Raw genomic sequence first — 25,221 nt, forward strand, 5'->3', positions numbered from 1 at the left:
TTGCAACGTTTTTTCACCATTTTGTAACATATTTTGTCAACAGTTCGTCACGGTCTTCCCGCTGCTAAACAGCAACGAACCTTTAATATCCTCAGCTAGGAGATTCAGGGGCGGGTAGGAGACTGGAGGTTGATGGGAATCAGGGTTGTAGGTGGTACTGTGTTGTAGGTGGTGTGGGTGTCACCTGAGCCCCCGGGCACCTACACACGCCCACCTGCTACCACCGCCCACCTCCCCTGACCTACCCTACGTGGGTGTCCTGTGACAGTTCCTCCTCTGGTGGTGACTGTGTGTGTATACACCCAGAGGTGTGTATAACGGTGTATACCCATCAGATGGTGCTCATGTCTGTGTATGTGTACGATTTGTATCTCTCTATTTATATACACTGAGAAGTGTGTATTTTTGTCTATAAACACAGATATATACCTATCTATATATATATATATATATATATATATATATATATATATATATATATATATATATATATATATATATATATGATAAATTAGACACATGTGCAACTCTTGGGTATTTTTACTGAGGAAACGTTTTGCCACACAGTGGCTTCATCAGTCCATACGTAGGAGAAACTTGAAGAACAGGAGGAGAATGAGGTAATCAGTCCCTCAACCTTGAGTCGATGTGTTCAGTCCATCAATCTTGAGTAGAATACCATTCATCTACAAATATATATATATATATATATATATATATATATATATATATATATATATATATATATATATATATATATATATATATATATGTATATGTATATATATATATATATATATATATATATATATATATATATATATATATATATATATATATATATATATATATATTATATATATAATATATATCTATAATATATATATATAGATATATATATATAGATATATATATATATAATATATATATATATATAGAATGTAGAATTGCGGACGAGCAAGGAGGTTTCAGAGTGGGTAGGGGATGTGTAGATCAAGTGTTTACATTGAAACATATATGTGAACAGTATTTAGATAAAGGTAGGGAAGTTTTTATTGCATTTATGGATTTAGAAAAGGCATATGATAGAGTGGATAGAGGAGCAATGTGGCAGATGTTGCAAGTATATGGAATAGGTGGTAAGTTACTAAATGCTGTAAAGAGCTTTTATGAGGATAGTGAGGCTCAGGTTAGGGTGTGTAGAAGAGAGGGAGAATACTTCCCGGTAAAAGTAGGTCTTAGACAGGGATGTGTAATGTCACCATGGTTGTTTAATATATTTATAGATGGGGTTGTAAAAGAAGTAAATGCTAGGGTGTTCGGGAGAGGGGTGGGATTAAATTATGGGGAATCAAATTCAAAATGGGAATTGACACAGTTACTTTTTGCTGATGATACTGTGCTTATGGGAGATTCTAAAGAAAAATTACAAAGGTTAGTGGATGAGTTTGAGAATGTGTGTAAAGGTAGAAAGTTGAAAGTGAACATAGAAAAGAGTAAGGTGATGAGGGTATCAAATGATTTAGATGGGGAGGAGTTGGATATCAAATTGGGGAGGAGGAGTGTGGAAGAAGTGAATGTTTTCAGATACTTGGGAGTTGACGTGTCGGCGGATGGATTTATGAAGGATGAGGTTGATCATAGAGTTGATGAGGGAAAAGAGGTGAGTGGTGCGTTGAGGTATGTGTGGAGTCAAGAAACGTTATCTGTGGGGGCAGGGAGGGGAATGTATGAAAGTATAGTAGTACCAACACTCTTATATGGATGTGAAGCTTGGGTGGTAAGTGCAGCAGCGAGGAGACGGTTGGAGGCAGTGGAGATGTCCTGTCTGGGGGCAATGTGTGGTGTGAATATTATGCAGAAGATTCGGAGTGTGGAAGTTGGGAGAAGGTGTGGAGTTGATGAAAGCATTAGTCAGGGGGCAGAGGAGGGGTTGTTGAGGTGGTTTGGTCATTTAGAGAGAATGGATCAAAGTAGAATGACATGGAAAGCATATAAATCTATAGGGGAAGGAAAGAGGGGTCGGGGTCGTCCTCGAAAGGGTTGGAAAGAGGGGGTAAAGGAGGTTTTGTGGGTGAGGGGCTTGGACTTCCGGCAGGCGTGCGTGAGCGTGTTAGATAGGAGTGAATGGAGACGAATGATACTTGGGACCTGATGATCTGTTGGAGTGTGAGCATGGTAATATTTGGTGGAGGGATTCAGGGAAACCGGTTATTTTCATATAGTCGGACTTGAGTCCTGGAAATGGGAAGTACAATGCCTGCACTTTAAAGGAGGGGTTTGGGATATTGGCAGTTTGGAGGGATATGTTGTGTATCTCTATACATATATGCTTCTAAACTGTTGTATTCTGAGCACCTCTGCAAAAGCAGTGATAATGTGTGAGTGTGGTGAAAGTGTTGAATGATGATGAAAGTATTTTCTTTTTGGGGATTTTCTTTCTTTTTTTTGGGTCACCCTGCCTCGGTGGGAGACGGCAGACTTGTTGAAAATATATATATATATATATATATATATATATATATATATATATATATATATATATATATATATATATAATATATATAGGTAGTAGGCTGGTAGACAGCAACCGCCCAGGGAGGTACTACCGTCCTGCCAAGTGAGTGTAAAACGAAAGCCTGTAATTGTTTTACATGATGGTAGGATTGCTGGTGTCCATTTTTCTGTCTCATAAACATGCAAGGTTTCAGGTACGTCTTGCTACTTCTACTTACACTTAGGTCACACTACACATACATGTACAAGCATATATATACACACCCCTCTGGGTTTTATTCTATTTTCTTACTAGTTCTTGTTCTTGTTTATTTCTTCTTACCTCCATGGGAAAGTGGAACAGAATTCTTCCTCCGTAAGCCATACGTGTTTTTAAGAGGCGACTAAAATGCCGGGAGCAAGGGGCTAGTAACCCCTTCTCCTGTATATATTACTAAATGTAAAAGGAGAAGCTTTTGTTTTTCCTTTTGGGCGACCCTGCCTCGGTGGGATACGGCCGGTGTGTTGAACGAAAGATATATATATATATATATATATATATATATATATATATATATATATATATGGACAGAGAGGGGAGAGAGAGAGAGGGGAGAGAGATAAGAGAGAGAGAGAGAGAGACAGACAGACAGACAGACAGACAGAGATGTGTTTCTCTCGTCCTTATGTATGCAAAGACAGATGTATATTTCTCAATGTATACCCACAAAGCAGTATGAATCGTTAATGTACATCGACAGTTAGTTGAATCAACATTCCTGGTACCTACCTTACTAGTCAGTGCTCCTAACTTAATACCTAACTAGCCACTCAGTTACTGCGACATCCCAGTAAGATATCCCTGTAATTATAAGCCCAGCCCCCTCTACCACAGCCATCCCAGCAAGGTATCTTTGTATCTTATAAGCCCAGCCCCCTCTACCACAGTCATCGCAGTAGGGTATCCCTGTATCTTATAAGCCCAGCCCCCTCTACCACAGAGATCCCAGCTCTGTCTACTTCAATGCAAGCTGAAGGAACAGTGCAGAGTGCTGCATGAGATTCTAATTCAATTAAACATCAGCAATGAAAGTTTAACCCCAATCCAATCGGAAGAGGCATTCTCTAGTTTAACGAAGCTACCAGCAATGACACATTCAAATCGCGTTTAATAAATATCATTGTAAATTTCGACAAGGGGATTTATCAGAGAGGAAGGGGGTAAGGGGATGCCTTGATGCTAGCAAAAGGCTTTTGATCCAAGGAATCGGAACTTCTCTCTCCCATGCTCAGTAAGACATGATCGCCTCCCGTTTTCCCCCGGGTCTGTATGGCCATTAGAGTTAGAGCGCCAGGTTTTGCGTACTCAGATACACAGGTGAGATTGATTCATACATCCATACGAGAGGCCTCGTGGTGTAGCTGCTTACACATGCGTCTCAGCTCAGACTTAACCATTCCGTTAATACACCTTATACATTATTATTACTATGTACCTGTTATGTCATGCGTGGAACTTAATCAAGGGTGGGACGGAATGTTAACTACCCTCGTTTACTGACCACCTCTCTTGTCCATGAGAGTTATACTCTGAGAGGTATATCTTGAGAGGTATGCTCTGAGAGGTGTACCCTGAGAGGTATATCCTGAGAGGTATACCCTGAGAGGTATACCTTGAAAGGTATACCCTGAGAGGTATATTCTGAGAGGTATACCTTGAGAAGTTCACTCTGAGAGGAATATATGCTGAAAATATACTTTAGGGGTTAAAATATTCTCGTTTGGTGGTGGACAAGTCACCGGGTAGCTCTTAATGACCGTCGTGTAGTAGTCGTCATGGGACTTGATTAAAACTCTGTACAGGGTGAAACGTTGACACGTGAAAATCACCTTTTGAAACGTGTGTTTCCTTCACTTGTTGTTGCTATTGAGGTTGTTATTGTTGGCTTATTGTAGAATTGTTGTTGTTGAGGGCTGCTAAAGCTTAAGCCTTATTTTCTTGACCTTGTTATTGTTGTTGTTAAGGGCCACTAAAGCTTAAGCCTTATTTTCTTGACTTTGTTATTGTTGTTGTTGTTAAGGGCCACTAAAGCTTAAGCCTTATTTTCTTGACTTTGTTATTGTTGTTGTTAAGGGCCACTAAAGCTTGTTCCTCCACACATCATTGGTTGTTCCAGGCTCTCTGCTGCTGCTGCTGCTGCTGCTGCTGCTGCTGCTGCTGCTGCTGCTGCTGCTGCTGCTGCTGCTGCTGCTGCTGCTGCTGTTGCTGCTGCTGCTGTTGCTGCTGCTGCTGCTGCTGCTGCTGCTGCTGCTGCTGCTGCTGCTGCTGCTGCTGCTGCTGCTGCTGTTGCTGCTGTTGCTACTGCTGCTACTACTCCCGCTGCTACTACTTATTTCTCAGTCTCGGCAGCACATAAACTGCTCCATGGTGGTCTCTTCTACCATCAGGAACTCGTGTGTTGATAATTTTTAACATTAGTGAATCGTGCACTGGAGTCGCAAAAACATCCCAGTTATTCACGCGGCTTGGATTTTATGCATGACAGCGAAATTATTGCCCAGAGACACAGGAGACAGGTTAAAGAACCGGCTGCTAACTGGAAAGCATTTGGCTGTGTCTAAAGGTTTATGAAGTCTTAGTCTCAAAAAGAAAAACCACGGAACGGGCGGGAATTAAACCTACGGCGAGTGAGTAGTAAAACTCCAGGCCAGTGCGTAAGCCATTGGGCCAGCTGGCTACAATAAGGTACATCCAATTAGGTATATTTCTACACTATAGGGAGGTTAGCATGGGCCACCACTGTGACTACAAATGCAAATTTTTTAGAGATGAATCCCACACCAGCATGGCCGTGACGAGCTCTAGTTCAGGTCCCCTCAGAATCGCCATCACAACTTATAAAACTGTAATAACACGACAACAGTTCTTCATAGCTCTACACAGCTCTGCACAGCTCTGCACAGCTCTACACACACTACACAATCTACACAGCTTTACACAGCTCTACACAGCTCTGCACAGCTCTACACAACTCTGCACAGCTCTTCACAGCTCTACACAGCTATACACAGCTCTGCATAGATCTACACAGCTCTGCACAGCCTTACACAGCTCTACACAGAGCGAAACGTCGGTGCAATAACAACCCTTTCCTGCGATGAATATCAATATGCTTTTCGAATTCCCCCCCCCCCCCCAAAAAAAAAAAAAAAACGTCACCAATAACTGAGGCTTTCAACCTGGAGTTCTTAAAATAAAAAAAAATCATAAAGTGCTGAAGAAAGTCGAAATTTTATTGAAAAATAACATTATTATCAGTGAGTTAAATTGATTAAATTGTCATGGTTTTTGTGGTTAATTATTAACATCTGTGGGGAGGGGCTTCTGCCCCCTTAGCACAACCCGCCCCCCAAGTCTCCGTCCGTGGCTGTACCAAGCCCGTCCGTGGTTGTACGTGTCATTATGACAGCCTCCATAACTACGTTTCGCCTCGTAGATGCTCGTTTCTCCTGCGGGATGGTAAGATACTGAATGAATTATTATAATAATGGAGAAGTGCAAAACCCGTAGGGGAGGGGGGATGGAAGGCATTCAGGCTAAATTCAGGGAATTGGAACACAGATCCAATTTCCTAGATCAAGAGCCCCTCACCAGCGTCAAGGAACCCCCCTTGAGGGGACACTGCATGGAAACGAGTGCAGTGTTTCAACACAGGTCGGGTACTGAGGTGCTGACTACCAGGCTGACTATGTGTCAGTGCTGGACCAGCGTCAGGACCTGTCTGACGTAGACGCGAGGGGCGAAACGACGGTCAGTGTTCAAAGGTTTTGTTATTATGTAAATGCTTTAGAAACTACACATGTGCAACACTTGGGTATCTTTATTACGGAAACGTTTCGCTAGACAGTGGCTTCATCAGTCCAATACAAAGATGAAGATCAGAAGGAGTTTGAGGTAATCAGTCCCGCAGCCTAGAAACGAGGTGTTCAGTTCTACACTTTAAATATCCAAACTTGCCGACAAATACGGTAAACAAACAGTAAGTGTAGACCAAACTTTAGGTCTAAGAGCAACTTAATCAAGTCAAACTTGACGAAGTTCAAAAGTAGTTTGTAGACAGAGGATTACTCCGAGCCTAGAGTTTACGTTTACACGTTTAATGCATTCTGGGATGGGACGTAGGTACCTGGTCACAACACAGCAACCATGCAGGATGTTTAGCGTTTAGCTGTGACGTGTGAGTAACTAGTTTATTATACATTGCATGTTAATCCTGTGAGTGGCTAGTTTATTGTGCATTCAGTGCTAATCCTGCGAGTGGTTAGTTTAGTGAGCACCCGCAGCTCATCCTTTGAGTGGCTACTTTATTGTGCATCCCGTGCTCATCCTGTGAGCAGTAGCGCCAAAAGGACTGGATTACGATCACAATGGGTCTTATCAGACACGACCAAGCATGTTTACATCACAAGAATTTAGTTATTTCATATATTACAATTGTTCCATATAGATAATGTACACAGTATTTATGGAGAGACTACCATCCATCCTGTCGTGTAATGGTAAAATGGAAGCCTGTTAAACGTTTTGCACTATGGCACCTATGGCATGATTTCTGGCCTTATTGTTTTATGAACACGTAAAGTGGCATACAAAACATTGTATTTACGAGAATGTTTGGGTTTGAGAGAGGCCCTCTTTAGTATGGGCCAGTTAGTCTGTATTTCAATGCTCTGAGGGAAAACCTACAAAATTTTATTTGCATAGCTTTACTCTTAGCAGACCTGGGAGTGATAATGTTAGAGGATATCACCTTCAAAGGCCACAACAATGTATCTACCTCATCTGTTAGAAAAATGATAGGATGGATAATGAGAACCTTCAAAACATAGGGACACCAAGCCCATGATGATTCTCTTCAAATCGCTTGTTCTCTCTAGGCTGGAATACTTCTGTACACTAACTCTCCCCTTCAAGGTAGGGAAATTGCTAACCAGGAGAATGTACAGAGAACTTTCACGGCACTCATAAGTACAATAAAGCGCCTTAATTATTGGGAACTGTTGAAGTCCCTTGATTTGTATTACCTGGAACGAAGGCGAGAAAGATACATGATAATATATATACTTGGAAAATCCTACAGGGATCAATACCAAACTTGCAAACGAAAATCACTCCCTACGAAAGCAAAAGACTCGGCAGGAGATGCAACATTTCCCCAGTGAAAAGCAGGGGCGCCACGAGTACACTAAGAGACAACACAGTAGGTGTTAGGGGACCAAGACTGTTCAACTGCCTACCAGCATACATAAGGGGGATTACCATTAGACCCCTGGCTGTCTTTAAGAAGGCGCTGGACAGGCACCTTAAGTCAGTATCTGACCAGCCGGGCTGTGGTTCGTACGTCAGTTTCCGTGTGGCCAGCGGTAAAAGCCTGGTTGATCAGACCCTGATCCACCACGAGGCCTGGTCTCAGACCGAGCCGCTGGGGCGTTGACCCCCGAAACCCTCTCCAGATATATATATTTCTCTATGTTACCTTCTTTGGCCAGAAGAACCTCGTTCTTATCTCTGTAAAAAAACAAATAAATAATTCCTCGTCCAGACCAGAACGAAAGTTCTATTTATTTTAGTGCTCAAATTTACGGACCCAGCAACACAATGTCATCTATATTAAGCTCTGGAGGGACTCAGAATGCAAGAGCACCAAGCTTGCTCGCTTCTCGTCAAGGGCATCGCAACTATTTCAAACACTGCAGATTTCCTTTTCCGAATAAATAAAAACACTGAGATACAAGCCACTTTCACCCACAGCACGATATCCAGGCCAAGTGTACAAGCCCTAGCCCGGCCCCGCACCGCCTCGCATCCTTGGGGAGTTTTACACACTTAGGTCTGGTCTTCCCCACCGCCGTGCAGCGCCCCGGGCCGCACCTCGGTGTTTACATCGGCTGGATCACCAGACGATGTTGACTACGGCTGGGTCGTCTTAACGAGGCGGCTACGAGGTGCCTTCCTGGGCGGCAGTGACGGAGGGAAGCGAACACAATGGGCTGAAACTGACATGTTCGGGTCTCGTTGTGGCACCCAGAGGAACAATGGCATCCTCCTTGACCTCTTCAACTTCTCCTCCTCCCGGTGCTTCCTTCTTCAAGACGCCGTCTTACCTGGCACTGACTGAAGACAAAGACGTAAGTTTGCACCACAAGCTATTACTGAAACAACGTTTCGCTCTATAAAGAACGAAACTTTGTCATAATGGAAGTATGAACCGCAAAACCTGCTTGTATGTCTTCGTTATTGTCGATAACGAGGCATTTCATATTTCCGTGGCACTGTCAGGCTCTAGTATCAATTGTCTCTAATATCTGGAGGGAGAGAGAGAGAGAGAGAGAGAGAGAGAGAGAGAGAGAGAGAGAGAGAGAGAGAGAGAGAGAGAGAACCATTATCTCTCTTGTAATGCTGATAGTTTTAACCTGGAATTTAGGAGATCTGTCTGTCTGTCTGTCTCTGTCTCTGTCTCTGTCTGTCTGTCTATCTGTCTGTCTGTCTGTCTGTCTGTCTCTCTCTCTCTCTCTCTCTCTCTCTCTCTCTCTCTCTCTCTCTCTCTCTCTCTCTCTCTCTCTCTCCGCAACACGTGATGTATCTATGTGTGTCTGCAACACGTGATGTATCTAAGTGCGTCTGCAACACGTGAGGTATCTATGTGTGTCTGCAACACGTGATGTATCTATGTGTGTCTGCAACACGTGATGTATCTATGTGTGTCTGCAACACGTGATGTATCTATGTGTGTCTGCAACACGTGATGTATCTATGTGTGTCTGCAACACGTGATGTATCTAAGTGCGTCTGCAACACGTGAGGTATCTATGTGTGTCTGCAACACGTGATGTATCTGTGTGTCTGCAACACGTGATGTATCTATGTGTGTCTGCAACACGTGATGTATCTATGTGTGTCTGCAACACATGATGCATCTATGTGTGTGGAACACATAAAGTTTGTTGAGACAGTCTCGAGGCATCGTGAAGCCACGAGACTGTCTCACTCTGGTTGTCTCTCTATTGTCTCTGTGTCGAGCTTAAACAACGTGTGTGTGCACTCAACTAATTGTGGTTGCAGGGGTCGAGACTCAGCTCCTGGCCCCGCCTCTTCACTGAGTGCTACTAGGTCCTCTCTCTCCCTGCTCCATGAGCTTTATCATACCCCATCTTAAAGCTATGTATGGTTCCTGCCTCACTTGCCAGACTATTCCACTTCCTGACAACTGTGTGACTGAAGAAATGCTTCCTAACATCCCTTTGACTCATCTGGGTCTTCAACTTCCAATTGTGACCCCTTGTTTCTGTGTCCCATTTCTGGAGCATCCTGTCTCTGTCCACCTTGTCTATTCCACGCAGTATTTTGTATGTCGTTATTATGTTTCCCCTAACCCTCTTGTCCTCCTGTGTCGTCAGGCCGATTTCCCTTTCTTCGTAGGACATTTCCCTTAGCTCTGGAACTATCCTTGTTGCAAACCTTTGCACTTACTCTAATTTCTTGACGTGCTTGACCAAGTGTGGGTTCCAAACTGGTGCTGCGTACTCTTGTATGGGCCTGACGTACACGGTGTATAGTGTCTTGAACGATTTCTTACTGAGGTATCGGAACGCTATTCTCAGGTTTGCCAGGTGCCCATCTGCTGCAGCAGTTATCTGGTTGATGTGGGCTTCCGGAGACGTGCTCGGTGTTATACTCACCCCAAGATCTTTCTCCTTGAGAGAGGTTTGCAGTCTTTGGCCACCTAGCCTATACTCCATCTGCGGTCTTCTATGTCCTCCCCCGATCTTCATTACTTTGCATTTGGCGGGGTTAAATTCGAGAAGCCAGTTGCTGGACCAAGTGTCCAGCCTGTCCAGGCCTCTTTGAAGTCCTGCCTGATCCTCATCTGATTTAATTCTCCTCATTAACTTCACATCATCTGCGAACAGGGACAGTTCTGCGTGTGTGTGTGTGTTTGTTTGTGTGTGTGTGTGTGTGTGTGTGTGTGTGTGTGTGTGTGTGTGTGTGTGTGTGTGTGTGTGTGTGTGTGTGTGTATGTGTGTGTTTTATGCTTTAGTAAATTGTCCTGTGTGGTTGATCCTGGTGTTGGGTCCCACCTACAAAAACTTACTGTAAACCCTAGTAAATGGACCTCTTCGCGAAGACACCAAAATTTCTCGTTATCCCGTCACACACAGTCCCTATGAGGTAGACAGAGGCCACTGAGAGTATATACATACTTATACATACAACAAGATCATAGTAAACAGTTGGTGTCACAATATGCAAAACAACCACTGTGATTTCTTAGACTATACAGTTCCTTGATAATGTGAGAAGTCACTAAAGCGCCTGGAAGTTCATTTTCTTTTTCGTAGTGGTTGTTTTGCATACTTGTACATGGTTAAGACACATGTCCAACAGTTGGGTATCTTTATTGATGAAACATTTCGCCTATACAGTAGGCTTCTTCAGTCATATACAAATGCAGCAGTAGTAATGAAATAAAGATGATGTAGTCAGTCCACCAATACTGGAGAAAAAGTATTTGAGGCGGTCAATCCCTCAGCCTGGAGAAGAATCCAGTTCTAGGCTGAGGGACTGACACTCTTCTCTAGGCTGAGGGACTGACCACCTCGAATACATTTTCTCCAAGGTTTATGGACTGATTAAATCATGTTAAGTAAAGGGACATTTTATTGTGGAAACGTTTCGCTCTCCAGGAACTTTGTCAAGCCGTTCCGTGTAACAGTCTTCGTTTGCCACACGTCCCTGACCACCTGACGCCAGTATATTGTCTTCCAGTTATGTCCTTGAATTTGTACTGATAAAGCCACTGGATGGCGAAACGTCTACAATAAAGATGCCATACGTGTATTAATGTGCTCATTGAGACGTGTTTCGAGGTTCCTTGCTGTTTCACTTACGTATATTCTGTCGCAGTCTCCACAAGGTATAGTGTAAACCCCAGCACTGACTCGTTCAAGGTGCTTCAATTTAGTCCTAGTTAGATCCCTTTAGGAAGTGCTGGTTGTGATTGCGGCTCAAGTGTTAGCTTGAGAGAGTACTTTAAACACGTTCAGTACAACCTGGCTGTTGGGAAGGTTTATAACTTTCTTAGGAGTACTGTTGCTTGGCTAGCTCCTAACTTAGAGTGTGTGGAAAAAGACTTTTATTAGTACAGTTGTCTGTGGAAGTACACTGTACGTGTTGTTGTTGTTGGTGGTGGTAGTAGTAGTAGCAGTAGTAGTAGTGGTGGTGGTGGTGGTGGTAGTAGTGGTGATAGTGGTAGTACACGAGGGTCAGGAAGCAGTGTCGTAGTTGGCAAAGTACAATTACAGCGTGGCAAGGGAGATGCAATTACATTCGACCCACTGAATACAAACTGAGATGACGACATGACGGCGCTATCAAAGGCTGATATGAATTACACTCCTGCACTCTGATTGGTGGGAATTACGGTCCGGAGCTCTGATTGGTGGGAATTGCAGTCCTGCCTTCTGACTGGTAGGAATTACAATCCTGTCTTCTGATTGGAGGGAATTGCAATCCTGTCTTCTGATTGGAAAGAATTATAATCCTGTCTTCTGACTGGTAGGAATTGCAATCCTGTCTTCTGATTGGTAGGAATTAAAATCCTGCCTTCTGATTGGCAAAAAGTACAATCCTGCCTTAGTTCTATGCACTGATTGGTGGGAATTACAGCACTGTGCAGTGACTCTGATACAGTCCTGATTACAGAACCTGATTGTTACCATTCATAATGGGTTAATAAACACAGTTATTAACAGTGAGATGTCACTGCTCCCACGATGCCTGCACAGTTGTCACTGCTCACACTGCTCCTAGCACAGTTGTCACTGCTCCCACTGCTCCTAGCACAGTTGTCACTGCTCCCACTGCTCCTAGCACAGTTGTCACTGCTCCCACTGCTCCTAGCACAGTTGTCACTGCTCCCACTGCTAGCACAGTTGTCACTGCTCCCACTGCTCCTAGCACAGTTGTCACTGCTCCCACGATGCCTGCACAGTTGTCACTGCTCCTAGTACACTTGTCACTGCTCCCACTGCTCCTAGCACAGTTGTCACTGCTCCCACGATGCCTGGCACAGTTGCCACTGCTCCTAGTACACTTGTCACTGCTTCCACTGCTCCTAGGACAGTTGTCACTGCTCCTAGTACAGTTGTCACTGCTCCTAGCACAGTTGTCACTGCTCCCACGATGCCTGCACAGTTGTCACTGTTCCTAGTACACTTGTCACTGCTCCCACTGCTCCTAGGACAGTTGTCACTGCTCCTAGCACAGTTGTCACTGTTCCCACTGCTCCTAGCACAGTTGTCACTGCTCCCACTGCTCCTAGTACACTTGTCACTGCTCCCACTGCTCCTAGCACACTTGTCACTGCTCCCACTGCTCCTAGCACACTTGTCACTGCTCCCACTGCTCCTAGTACACTTGTCACTGCTCCCACTGCTCCTAGCACAGTTGTCACTGCTCCCACTGCTCCTAGCACAGTTGTCACTGCTCCCACTGCTCCTAGGACAGTTGTCACTGCTCCTAGTACAGTTGTCACTGCTCCTAGCACAGTTGTCACTGCTCCCACGATGCCTGCACAGTTGTCACTGTTCCTAGTACACTTGTCACTGCTCCTAAAACAGTTGTCACTGCTCCTAGCACAGTTGTCACTGCTCCCACTGCTCTTAGCACAGTTGTCACTGCTCCCACTGCTCCTAAAGCAGTTGTCACTGCTCCTAGTACAGTTGTCACTGCTTCCACTGCTCCTAGGACAGCTGTCACTGCTCTTAGGACAGTTGTCACTGCTCCTAGCACAGTTGTCACTGTTCCCACTGCTCCTAGTACACTTGTCACTGCTCCCACTGTTCCTAGCACAGTTGTCACTGCTCCCACTGCTCCTAGTACACTTGTCACTGCTCCCACTGCTCCTAGGACAGTTGTCACTGCTCCTAGCACAGTTGTCACTGCTCCCACTGCTCTTAGCACAGTTGTCACTGCTCCCACTGCTTCTAGGACAGTTGTCACTGCTCCTAGCACAGTTGTCACTGCTCCCACTGCTCCTAGCACAGTTATCGCTGCTCCCACTGCTCCTAGCACAGTTATCACTGCTCCCACTGCTCCTAGCACAGTTGTCACTGCTCCCACTGCTCCTAGCACAGTTATCACTGCTCCCACTGCTCCTAGCACAGTTGTCACTGCTCCCACTGCTCCTAGCACAGTTATCACTGCTCCCACTGCTCCTAGCACAGTTGTCACTGCTCCCACTGCTCCTAGCACAGTTATCACTGCTCCCACTGCTCCTAGCACAGTTGTCACTGCTCCCACTGCTCCTAGCACAGTTGTCACTGCTCCCACTGCTCCTAGCACAGTTATCACTGCTTCCACTGCTCCTAGCACAGTTGTCACTGCTCCCACTGCTCCTAGCACAGTTATCACTGCTCCCTCTGCTCCTAGCACAGTTATCACTGCTCCCACTGCTCCTAGCACAGTTGTCACTGCTCCCACTGCTCCTAGCACAGTTATCACTGCTCCCACTGCTCCTAGCACAGTTATCACTGCTCCCACTGCTCCTAGCACAGTTATCGCTGCTCCCACTGCTCCTAGCACAGTTATCACTGCTCCCACTGCTCCTAGCACAGTTATCACTGCTCCCACTGCTCCTAGCACAGTTGTCACTGCTCTTAGCACAGTTGTCACTGCTCCTAGCACAGTTGTCACTGCTCCTAGCACAGTTGTCACTGCTCCCACTGCTCCTAGCACAGTTATCACTGCTCCCACTGCTCCTAGCACAGTTGTCACTGCTCCTAGCACAGTTGTCACTGCTCTTAGCACAGTTGTCACTGCTCCTAGCACAGTTATCACTGCTCACACTGCTCCTAGCACAGTTGTCACTGCTCCCACTGCTCCTAGCACAGTTGTCACTGCTCCCACTGCTCCTAGCACAGTTGTCACTGGAGGTCAGAAATTAGTGAAAGCGCTTGGCGAGAGGGGAGGCCAGGAGCTGTAATTTTACACCTGTAAACACAACTAGGTTAAAGTAATCTATGGTGTCTTCCCCTCACACGAAGACAGGGTTACCGAGAGAAGAAAACGCATTTACCATCGCTCAGGCTACAGTTCTGTGACCAGAAGTGCGCGGACATCATGATACACACAGACTTATTAAAAGGAAGGAGAATATTATCTAAAAATGAGGCAGTTGCATTGTATCCAGCATGTACTGGAAGCTACTGTATCCAGCAAGTACTGGAACCTACTGTATCCAGCATGTACTGGAAGCTACTGTATCCAGCAAGTACTGGAACCTACTGTATCCAGCATGTACTGGAAGCTACTGTATCCAGCAAGTACTGGAACCTACTGTATCCAGCATGTACTGGAAGCTACTGTGCCCAGCAAGTACTGGAAGGTACTGCATGCAGTAAGTACTGGAAGCTACTGTATCCAGCAAGTACTGGAACCTACTGTATCCAGCAAGTACTGGAACCTACTGTAACCAGCAAGTACTGGAAGCTACTATATCCAGCGAGTACTGGAAGCTACTGTATCCAGCAGGTACTGGAAGCTACTGTAACCAGCAAGTACTGGAAGGTACTGTGCCCAGCAAGTACTGGAAGGTACTGCATGCAGTAAGTACTGGAAGCTACTGTATCCAGCAAGTACTGGAACCTACTGTATCCAGCAAGTACTGGAACCTACTGTAACCAGCAAGTACTGGAAGCTACTATATCCAGCGAGTACTGGAAGCTACTGTATCCAGCAGGTACTGGAAGCTACTGTATCCAGGAGTTCACTGAAGAACCTGATTAGCTGTCTCGTTCCCAGGAGCTCTTGAAGGACGCAGGAGTTGGAAGAGAACCTCAGACAATACAAATCGTGGACCTAATGTGAGCTGGGTGAGCAAGTGAGGCATTTTAGGCTGGGATGCCGAGTTAACCTTGTAGGTCTGTGCTAAATCAGAGCCTTGTAGGCCTGAGTAAACCATTTGATGTGGTTTGTCGGTGTTGTCCAGCCCGGGTCTTTTCCATTGGTGACCCGGCGATGCCTCGTTGGTTCGTGATAAATACGTCTTTTTGCAGGTCTGGGTTAACAAAGTTCTTTGTAGGTGTGGGTTAATCGATGACCTAGTAGGCCTATGATAATCAAGTGTCTTTTAGGCTCTCAGGTGTAGGCTTATAAGGCATTTACATGTGTAATTTCAGAGACGAAGAGCGCCACAATCTGATCCGGATTAGTGCATTGTCAAGAAGAGTGAAACAAAGATAAGTGTGGAGGAACAAGATTTTATTGAGAAAGCTTTTCCCTTCTACAAAGAGCAAAATGTTGTGCCAGTAGGAGGTTCTGGTAAAAAGATAGTTTGCAGAGTATGTCACTATTTCAACGACTTTTCGCTCTGTGTAGATCTTTTTTTTAATTGACTTGTAAAGTTTTACATAGGGCAAAACATGGCTTGAAAATGCTCAACAGAGAGCGAAACGTTGGCCCAACAAAACCTTCAGGTACAGTGAGTCTTGATGAGTGGCAGAGTCCTTCACTGCACCCACTGAGTCATTCACCGCAGGCCAGGGGCGTGTACACCAATACTACCAGACCATTCTGTGCAGCGTCCTCGTTTTCACAATCATCTCATCAGAATTTCTGAGTGCAGTCAGCCTGTGTGTTCCTCCTTCCCTCCCCGCCACCCCTCTCCTTGCCACCCCTCGCCTTGCCACCCCTCGCCTTGCCACCCCTCGCCTTGCCACCCCTTAAGTGTACTCACCTATATGTGGTTGCAGGGGTCGATTCACAGATCCTGGCCTCACCTCTTCGCTGGTCGCTACTAGGTGCTCTCTCTCCCCACTTCAAGAACCTTTTCCTACGTCCTTCCACGTTCATCTGACCATCTTATTAAACTTATTTAGGTACAGGTACACATAAATAAAGTTGCACAAATCATACATAGGTAACACATGTGTAAATTACCCACCACGATAACCCAATAAGTCGAAGTGACTTGCTTTCATTAGGGTGTTAGACTGCTCATCCCAGTTTCGTTACACTCTTTTTGCTCCGTAAAACTGCTTTGAAATATTCCTACATGGATCCCGTGTTCCGCTTGTAAGCAGGAGTAAGTTCACCTTATACCGTTGTTGTCGACGTCTGCCTTGGTATCGATATAATTTATGTGGCGTCACACCCAGGCGTCATTTTGTAAGCAAGAAGCCGAGGCTGGCTGGTGCTGGTGTATCCCTCCTGGGGTACAATTGCTGCCTTGCTGGTGCTGGTGTATCCCTCCTGGGGTACACTTGCTGCCTTGCTGGTGCTGGTGTATCCCTCCTGGGGTACACTTGCTACCTTGCTGGTGCTGGTGTATCCCTCCTGGGGTACACTTGCTGCCTTGCTGGTGCTGGTGTATCCCTCCTGGGGTACACTTGCTACCTTGCTGGTGGTGGTGTATCCCTCCTGGGGTACACTTGCTACCTTGCTGGTGCTGGTGTATCCCTCCTGGGGTACACTTGCTACCTTGCTGGTGGTGGTGTATCCCTCCTGGGGTACACTTGCTACCTTGCTGGTGGTGGTGTATCCCTCCTGGGGTACACTTGCTACCTTGCTGGTGCTGGTGTATCCCTCCTGGGGTACACTTGCTACCTTGCTGGTGGTGGTGTATCCCTCCTGGGGTACACTTGCTACCTTGCTGGTGGTGGTGTATCCCTCCTGGGGTACACTTGCTACCTTGCTGGTGCTGGTGTATCCCTCCTGGGGTACACTTGCTGCCTTGCTGGTGCTGGTGTATCCCTCCTGGGGTACACTTGCTACCTTGCTGATGCTGGTGTATCCCTCCTGAGATACACTTGCTGCCTTGCTGGTGCTGGTGTATACCTCCTGGGGTACACTTGCTGCCTTGCTGGTGCTGGTGTATCCCTCCTGGGGATACAGAGTAACCTAGGTAGACAGGACACCCACCTAGGTAGACAGGGTACCAACCTAGGCAGTCAGGGTACCCACCTAGGCAGACAGGATACCCACCTAGGTAGACAGGGGTACTCAATTAGGTAGACAGAGTAACCTCCTAGGTAGACAGAGTAACTTAGGTAGACATGGTACCCACCTAGGTAGACAGGGTACCCACCTAGGCAGAGAGAATACCCACCTAGGTAGACAGAGTACCCACCTTGGCAGACAGGGTACCCACCTAGGTAGACAGGGTACCCACCTAGGCAGACAGGGTACCCACCTAGGCAGACAGGGTATCCATCTTGGCAGACAGGATACCCACTTAGGCAGACAGGGTACCCACCTAGGCAGACAGGGTACCCACCTTGGCAGACAGGGTACCCACCTTGGCAGACATGGTACCCACCTAGGTAGACAGGGTACCCACCTAGGCAGACAGGGTACCCACCTTGGCAGACAGGGTACCCACCTTGGCAGACAGGGTACCCACCTAGGCAGACAGGGTACCCACCTAGGTAGACAGGGTACCCACCTAGGCAGACAGGGTACCCACCTTGGCAGACAGGGTACCCACCTTGGTAGAAAGGGTGCCCACCTTGGCAGACAGGGTACCCACCTAGGCAGACAGGGTACCCACCTAGGCAGACAGGGTACCCACCTTGGCAGACATGGTACCCACCTTGGCAGACAGGGTACCCACCTAGGCAGACAGTGTACCCACCTTGGCAGACAGGGTACCCACCTAGGCAGACAGGGTACCCACTTTGGCAGACAGGGTACCCACCTAGGCAGACAGGGTACCCACCTAGGTAGACAGGGTACCCACCTAGGCAGACAGAGTACCCACCTAGGCAGACAGGGTACCCACCTAGGCAGACAGGGTAACCATCTTGGCAGACAGGGTACCCACCTAGGCAGACAGAGTACCCACCTTGGCAGACAGTGTACCCACCTAGGAAGACAGGGTACCCACCTAGGCAGACAGGGTACCCATCTAGGCAGACAGGGTACCCACCTTGGCAGACTGGGTACCCACCTAGGCAGACAGAGTACCCACCTTGGCAGACAGGGTACCCACCTAAGCAGACAGGGTACCCATCTAGGCAGACAGAGTACCCACCTAGGCAGACAGGGTACCCACCTAGGTAGACAGAGTACCCACCTAGGCAGACAGGGTACCCACCTAGGTAGACAGGGTACCCACCTAGGCAGACAGGGTACCCACCTAGGCAGACAGGGTTCCCACCTAGGCAGACAGAGTACCCACCTAGGCAGACAGGGTACCCACCTTGGCAGACAGGGTACCCACCTTGGCAGACAGGGTACCCACCTTGGCAGACAGGGTACCCACCTTGGCAGACAGGGTACCCACCTAGGCAGACAGGGTACCCACCTTGGCAGACAAGGTACCCACCTTGGCAGACAGGGTACCCACCTTGGCAGACAGGGTACCCACCTAGGCAAACAGGTTACCCACCTAGGCAGACAGGGTACCCACCTAGGCAGACAGGTTACCCACCTTGGCAGACAGGGTACCCACCTAGGCAGACAGGGTACCCACCTAGGCAAACAGGGTACCCACCTAGGCAGACAGGGTACCCACCTAGGCAGACAGGGTACCCACCTTGGCAGACAGGGTACTCACCTTGGCAGACAGGGTACCCACCTTGGAAGACAGGGTACCCACCTTGGCAGACAGGGTACCCACTTAGGCAGACAGGGTACCCACCTTGGCAGACAGGGTACCCACCTAGGCAGACAGGGTACCCACCTCGGCAGACAGGGTACCCACCTTGGCAGACAGGGTACCCACCTTGGCAGACAGGGCACCCACCTTGGTAGACAGAGTACCCACCTTGGCAGACAGGGTACCCACCTTGGCAGACAGGGTACCCACCTAGGCAGAAAGGGTACCCACCTAGGCAGACAGGGTACCCACCTAGGCAGACAGGGTACCCACCTTGGCAGACAGGATACCCACCTAGGCAGACAGGGTACACACCTTGGCAGGCAGGGTACCCACCTAGGCAGACAGGGTACCCACCTTGGCAGACAGGGTACCCACCTAGGCAGACAGGGTACCCACCTTGGCAGACAGGGTACCCACCTAGGCAGACAGGGTACCCACCTTGGCAGACAGGGTTCCCACCTTGGCAGACAGGGTACCCACCTAGGCAGACAGGGTACCCACCTTGGCAGACAGGGTACCCACCTAGGCAGACAGGGTACCCACCTAGGCAGACAGGGTACCCACCTTGGCAGACAGGGTACCCACCTTGGCAGACAGGGTACCCACCTAGGCAGACAGGGTACCCACCGAGGCAGACAAGGTACCCACCTTGGCAGACAGGGTACCCACCTTGGCAGACAGGGTACCCACCCAGGCAGACAGTGTACTCACCTTGGCAGACAGGGTACCCACCTAGGCAGACAGGGTACCCACTTTGGCAGACAGGGTACCCACCTTGGCAGACAGGGTACCCACCTAGGCAGACAGGGTACCCACCAAGGTAGACAGGGTACCCACCTAGGCAGACAGAGTACCCACCTAGGCAGACAGCGTACCCACCTAGGCAGACAGGGTACCCACCTAGGAAGACAGGGTACCCACCTAGGCAGACAGGGTACCCACCTAGGCAGACAGAGTACCCACCTTGGCAGACAGTGTACCCACCTAGGAAGACAGGGTACCCACCTAGGCAGACAGGGTACCCACCTTGGCAGACAGGGTACCCACCTAGGCAGACAGGGTACCCACCTAGGCAGACAGGGTACCCACCTTGGCAGACAAGGTACCCACCTTGGCAGACAGTGTACCCACCTAGGAAGACAGGGTACCCACCTAGGCAGACAGGGTACCCCCCTTGGCAGACAGGTTACCCACGTAGGCAGACAGGGTACCCACCTAGGCAGACAGGGTACCCACATTGGCAGACAGGGTACCCACCTTGGCAGACAGGGTACCCACCTTGGCAGACAGGGTACCCACCTAGGCAGACAGGTTACCCACCTAGGCAGACAGGGTACCCACCTTGGCAGACAGGGTACCCACCTTGGCAGACAGGGTACCCACCTTGGCAGACAGGATACCCACCTAGGAAGACAGGGTACCCACCTTGGCAGACAGGGTACCCACCTTGGCAGACAGGGTACCCACCTAGGCAGACAGGGTACCCACCTAGGCAGACAGGGTACCCACCTTGGCAGACAGGGTACCCACCTTGGCAGACAGGGTACCCACCTTGGCAGACAGGGTACCCACCTAGGAAGACAGGGTACCCACCTAGGCAGACAGGGTACCCACCTTGGCAGACAGGGTACCCACCTTGGCAGACAGGGTACCCACCTTGGCAGACAGTGTACCCACCTAGGAAGACAGGGTACCCACCTAGGCAGACAGGGTACCCACCTTGGCAGACAGGGTACCCACCTAGGAAGACAGGGTACCCACCTAGGCAGACAGGGTACCCACCTTGGCAGACAGGGTACCCACCTTGGCAGACAGGGTACCCACCTTGGCAGACAGGGTACCCACCTAGGAAGACAGGGTACCCACCTAGGCAGACAGGGTACCCACCTTGGCAGACAGGGTACCCACCTTGGCAGACAGGGTACCCACCTTGGCAGACAGGGTACCCACCTAGGCAGACAGGGTACCCACCTTGGCAGACAGGGTACCCACCTTGGCAGACAGGGTACCCAGCTAAGTAGACAACAAAACATGCTCCAGTGTTCAACTTTGAAACAATCAAAAAAATCAGGGTGGTGTTAGAACCCATGGTGAGTGAGTTTTAGAGCTCACTAATCATGGGTTCAACCCCCCACTCATCCCGGTTCAACCCCTTACTCATTCATGGTAGTTGCCATTCTCTGGTCTGGTTTAGGATACCAACAGTCGTGGTCCAGTCGTGAGAGTCGTACCTCTCATCTCTGAAGTTCGGGAGAGAATCGAATCCTCCGAATGAAAAAAAATGGTTCGGTTCAGGATTCGGAACATTCTAGTGAACTTGTTTCGGAAGATACCAAGACTGTGTGTACTCTGTGTGTACTCTTTGTGTACTCTGTGTACTCTTGAGACAGCAGAGGTAAAGCTTTTTGTTTCCATTTGTGGTTGACGGGAGACCTCATGTTTCGAGTTAGTGTGTACTCACCTGTTTGTACTCACCTATTTGTGCTCACCTATTTGTACTCACCTGTTTGTGGTTGCAGGGGTCGAGACTCGGCTTCTGGCCCCGCCTCTTCACTGATCGCTACTAGGTCCTCTCTCTCCCTGCTCCGTGAGCTTTGTCACACCTCGTCTTAAAGCTATGTATGGTTCCTGCCTCCACTACATCACTTGCCAGACTATTCCACTTCCTGACAACTGTATGACTGAAGAAATACTTCCTAACATCCCTTTGACTCATCTGAGCCTTCAACTTCCAACTGTGACCCCTTGTTTCTGTGTCCCATCTCTGGAACATCCTGTCTCTGTCCACCTTGTCTATTCCACGCAGCATTTTATGTGTCGTTATTATATCTTCCCTGACCCTCTTGTCCTCCAGTGTCGTCAGGCCGATTTCCCTTAACCTGTCTTCGTAGGATATTCCCCTTTGCTCTGGAAGTAACCCTGTTGCAAACCTTTCACTTTCTCTATTTTTTTGACGTGTTTGACCAGGTGTGGGTTCCAAACTGGTGCTGCGTACTCCAGTATGGGCCTGACGTACACGGTGTACAGTGTCTCGAACGATTCCTTACTGAGGTATCAGAACACTATTTCCAGGTCTGACAAGCGCCCATATGCTGCAGCAGTTATTTGGTTGATGTGGGCTTCCGGAGATGTGCTCGGTGTTATACTCACCCCAAGATCTTTCTCCATGAGCGAGGCTTGCAGTCTTTGGCCTCCTAGCCTATACTCCGTCTGCGGTCTTCTGTGCCCTTCCCCGATCTTCATGACTTTGCATTTGGCGGGGTTAAATTCGAGGAGCCAGTTGCTGGACCAGGTGTCCAGCCTGTCCAGGTCTCTTTGTAGTCCTGCCTGATCCTCATCCGATTTAATTCTCCTCATTAACTTCACATCATCTGCGAACAGGGACACTTCTGAGTCTATACAGAGGTTTGCAGTTTTATCTATCAGTGTTTATACACTGAATTTACTTTATTCCTTAACTTTAGGGATAAACTGTTCTTGGTCTGTGGTAAAAAGGTGATCTAAAGCCTATTGTGGCCGATGGGGTTTAAAATCTACCGAATCATGCAATCCTGATGCTTCGACAAGTTGCCTCTGACTGCGCACTAGTGCCAGGGGTAGCTGATGTTGAGCAATCTGTCGAGGGTGTTGTGTAAACTATAGAGGGTACTGAGCAAGCCATCTACGGTTTAGGGTGTTGAATAAGCTATCGAATGAAATGAAGGAGCTATCGAGAGGGGTTTACCACGATATCCAGGTTGCCGAGCAAGCTATCAAAGGTGTTACTGTGATGCATGTACTCGTGTGGGAGTGGACGAGCGAGAACGCTCGTGTTGTTAGGTGGATGCTGCCTCTGAAAGACTCACAGATCATCTTGACCAAGAGTGTACACTGTGGTATTTCCTGAAAGTGAAAAGAATCAGAGATCCAAGAGGAATCTGAATCCTTGTAGAATCTGAACGTTACTACGTCTATAGGTATACGCCTCTCCGGGTATATACGCTTAGCGTTTAATTTCGTCCATATTTTAAGGGTTCATATATTCTACCATGGTAGTATGCAGTATACCTACATATCAGAACGTTTTTTTTATTTTGCTTTATTTATTTTCAGTATTTATTACATGTGCTATTTTAAGTTAGGTTACATTAGGGAAAATCAAGGCGATTTAACCAATTGTATTTTTATAAATGCGTCTAAATTCGCGGTGACTCGGGGCCTGTGATTTAGAAGGAACCGCGGAGAGTTTGTGGATGATGATTTCTGCAACAATTGGCTCTTAACAACCAAACAGGTCTAGTTGGTCTGGGAAGAGCTTTCTGAGGAGGACCAGTCGTCAGTGTTGACACTGTCCTTTACCCCTTCCTTTCCTCTCTCTGTCCTCACACGCCCTCTATTAAACTATATAATAGGCCTTAAGCACCGTAATTACAAATAAGTATATATGCTCAATAATAACTCACATGGAGACAGAAACACAGGATATTAATCGATCTCTAAATTTTTGACCGCCTTCTGCTGAAGATTATCCCAGAAGTGGGTCAAATTAATCTCCCGTGTTTCTATCTCTGTGGGTTATTACTGATCACTGGTAAGCGTTCATTACTCTTTAGTTATTCATGAGTACATATGTTAAAGGAAATGCAAAAATTCTTACAATATGCAAAAAGCATTTATTCACAGACTCACGAAATCGTAACAAAAACGACTGCAAACAAACCACGGAACTGGTGCGGACTGAACCCGCGGCGAGCGTGTCCTAAAACTCCAAGACTCTCATCATCACACATTTGTCCGTAATTACCAAAGATCTCAAGGATATAAATTACTCTCCAACCTGACATACAAATCTCCAAAATAGTTTTTGGGATCCTAACCTCTGTCTTAATCTTTTCCAGATTGTTATAACTCACTCATTATAACGTCTAGGGTTAATTCCGTCAACACACTGTAACACTCACTTGCCTCGACATCCTACCAGATTTCTTTATGTATAAAAAAAAAAGACCACACTGAGGCGTTTTTTTAAAACCTACTGCATGCTAAATACCAGTTTTATATGTAAATTTATCAGCCATGTTGTTGTTGGGGTTTATAGGGCCACTGACAGTATACGCCGTATCGAGCAGATATTGTATATTCTCAATTATCCGCACGTCGGAGAGCGAACCATAGGACGACTTTTCGATCCGACTTGGACCAATAATCAGTCAACCAGATGCTTCTAGTTGACTGATTAATGGTCCAAATCAGATTGCAACGTCTTCATACGTTTTATCTTCCTATGTGCGGGTTATTTATGTATCGTTCCAGTCACGATATTATGCCTTTTTATTCTTCCTGTACTAATAATTTATAAAATCCAAAAACAATTTGAATGACGAGGGTTGTTGCTGGAAGGCGAAGGGAAGCTTGTAATACTCGTAGAGGGGCGGCAGAACCTGGGCGTTTGACACAGCAGGCTGACTGAAGTCTGTGCTGGTTGACGGGAGAGTCAGCGGAGTAGGTTGTGGTATAGCTCCACCAGGTTGGTGTCGAAATCTGTATGGGTCACGTGTTTCATGTTGGGCGAACTGGCCTTTTGGGTTTTGGTATGCCACACAAGCACCTGTAGGTAGGTCAGATGGGGGTCAACACACGGGTAGCAATATCAGTTAGGTGATATGGGGTCAGAGTAGGCCTGTTGTATCATTCAGGTGGTGATGCTGGTTCAACAGGTCAGCTGTGCAGTCATCGCGGTCATAGTGGGTCAACAAATCGTTATCACTTGATATATAAACAAGAGAAATAAAAAGGGGGAATATTTTTTTTTTTTTTTTTGAAGATTCTATATTCGTGGTCTCTGTGTCTGAGCTACTGACCTGAGTGCAGCCAGAGGCTAGGGGTTCCAGGTCATCCAATTCTAGCCTGAGCTGCCTGAGGAAGCCATCCTCCAGGTAGGACAGACGCAGAGGTATAGTGGCGTTAGGGTTGGCGTGTATCACACGCAGGTTGACTGCGAAGCCAGCCATATCAACAGCGAACTTCCGTCCTGCCTGTGTGCAAAGGAGTGTCGGAGTCAAACTTTGGTACACTACCTGAAGTA

The 25,221-nt window shown here is 47.4% G+C and overlaps 1 protein-coding gene and 1 long non-coding RNA gene across 3 annotated transcripts in view; one reads left to right on the forward strand and one right to left on the reverse strand.

Annotated features, from left to right (window-relative positions):
- Positions 1-6,205: 6,205 nt before the first annotated feature.
- Positions 6,206-25,221, forward strand: part of LOC128695206 (uncharacterized) — an 81,022-nt gene continuing 62,006 nt past the window's right edge. For both annotated transcript variants that reach the window (XR_011392802.1, XR_011392801.1), the window contains exon 1: positions 6,206-6,307. This is a non-coding gene — a long non-coding RNA (uncharacterized lncRNA). The remainder of the gene's footprint in view (positions 6,308-25,221) is intronic.
- Positions 23,795-25,221, reverse strand: part of LOC128695205 (galactosylgalactosylxylosylprotein 3-beta-glucuronosyltransferase S) — a 28,526-nt gene continuing 27,099 nt past the window's right edge. The window contains exons 7-8 of the mRNA XM_053785724.2: positions 24,998-25,171; positions 23,795-24,744 (exon numbers count right to left, since the gene is read on the reverse strand). Of these exons, the coding sequence (XP_053641699.2) occupies positions 24,631-24,744; positions 24,998-25,171 (288 nt within the window). The 3' untranslated portion in view covers positions 23,795-24,630. The remainder of the gene's footprint in view (positions 24,745-24,997; positions 25,172-25,221) is intronic.

The sequence above is a fragment of the Cherax quadricarinatus genome, chromosome 35 (genome assembly GCF_038502225.1).
Source record: "Cherax quadricarinatus isolate ZL_2023a chromosome 35, ASM3850222v1, whole genome shotgun sequence".
NCBI classification, from domain to species: Eukaryota; Metazoa; Arthropoda; class Malacostraca; order Decapoda; family Parastacidae; genus Cherax; species Cherax quadricarinatus.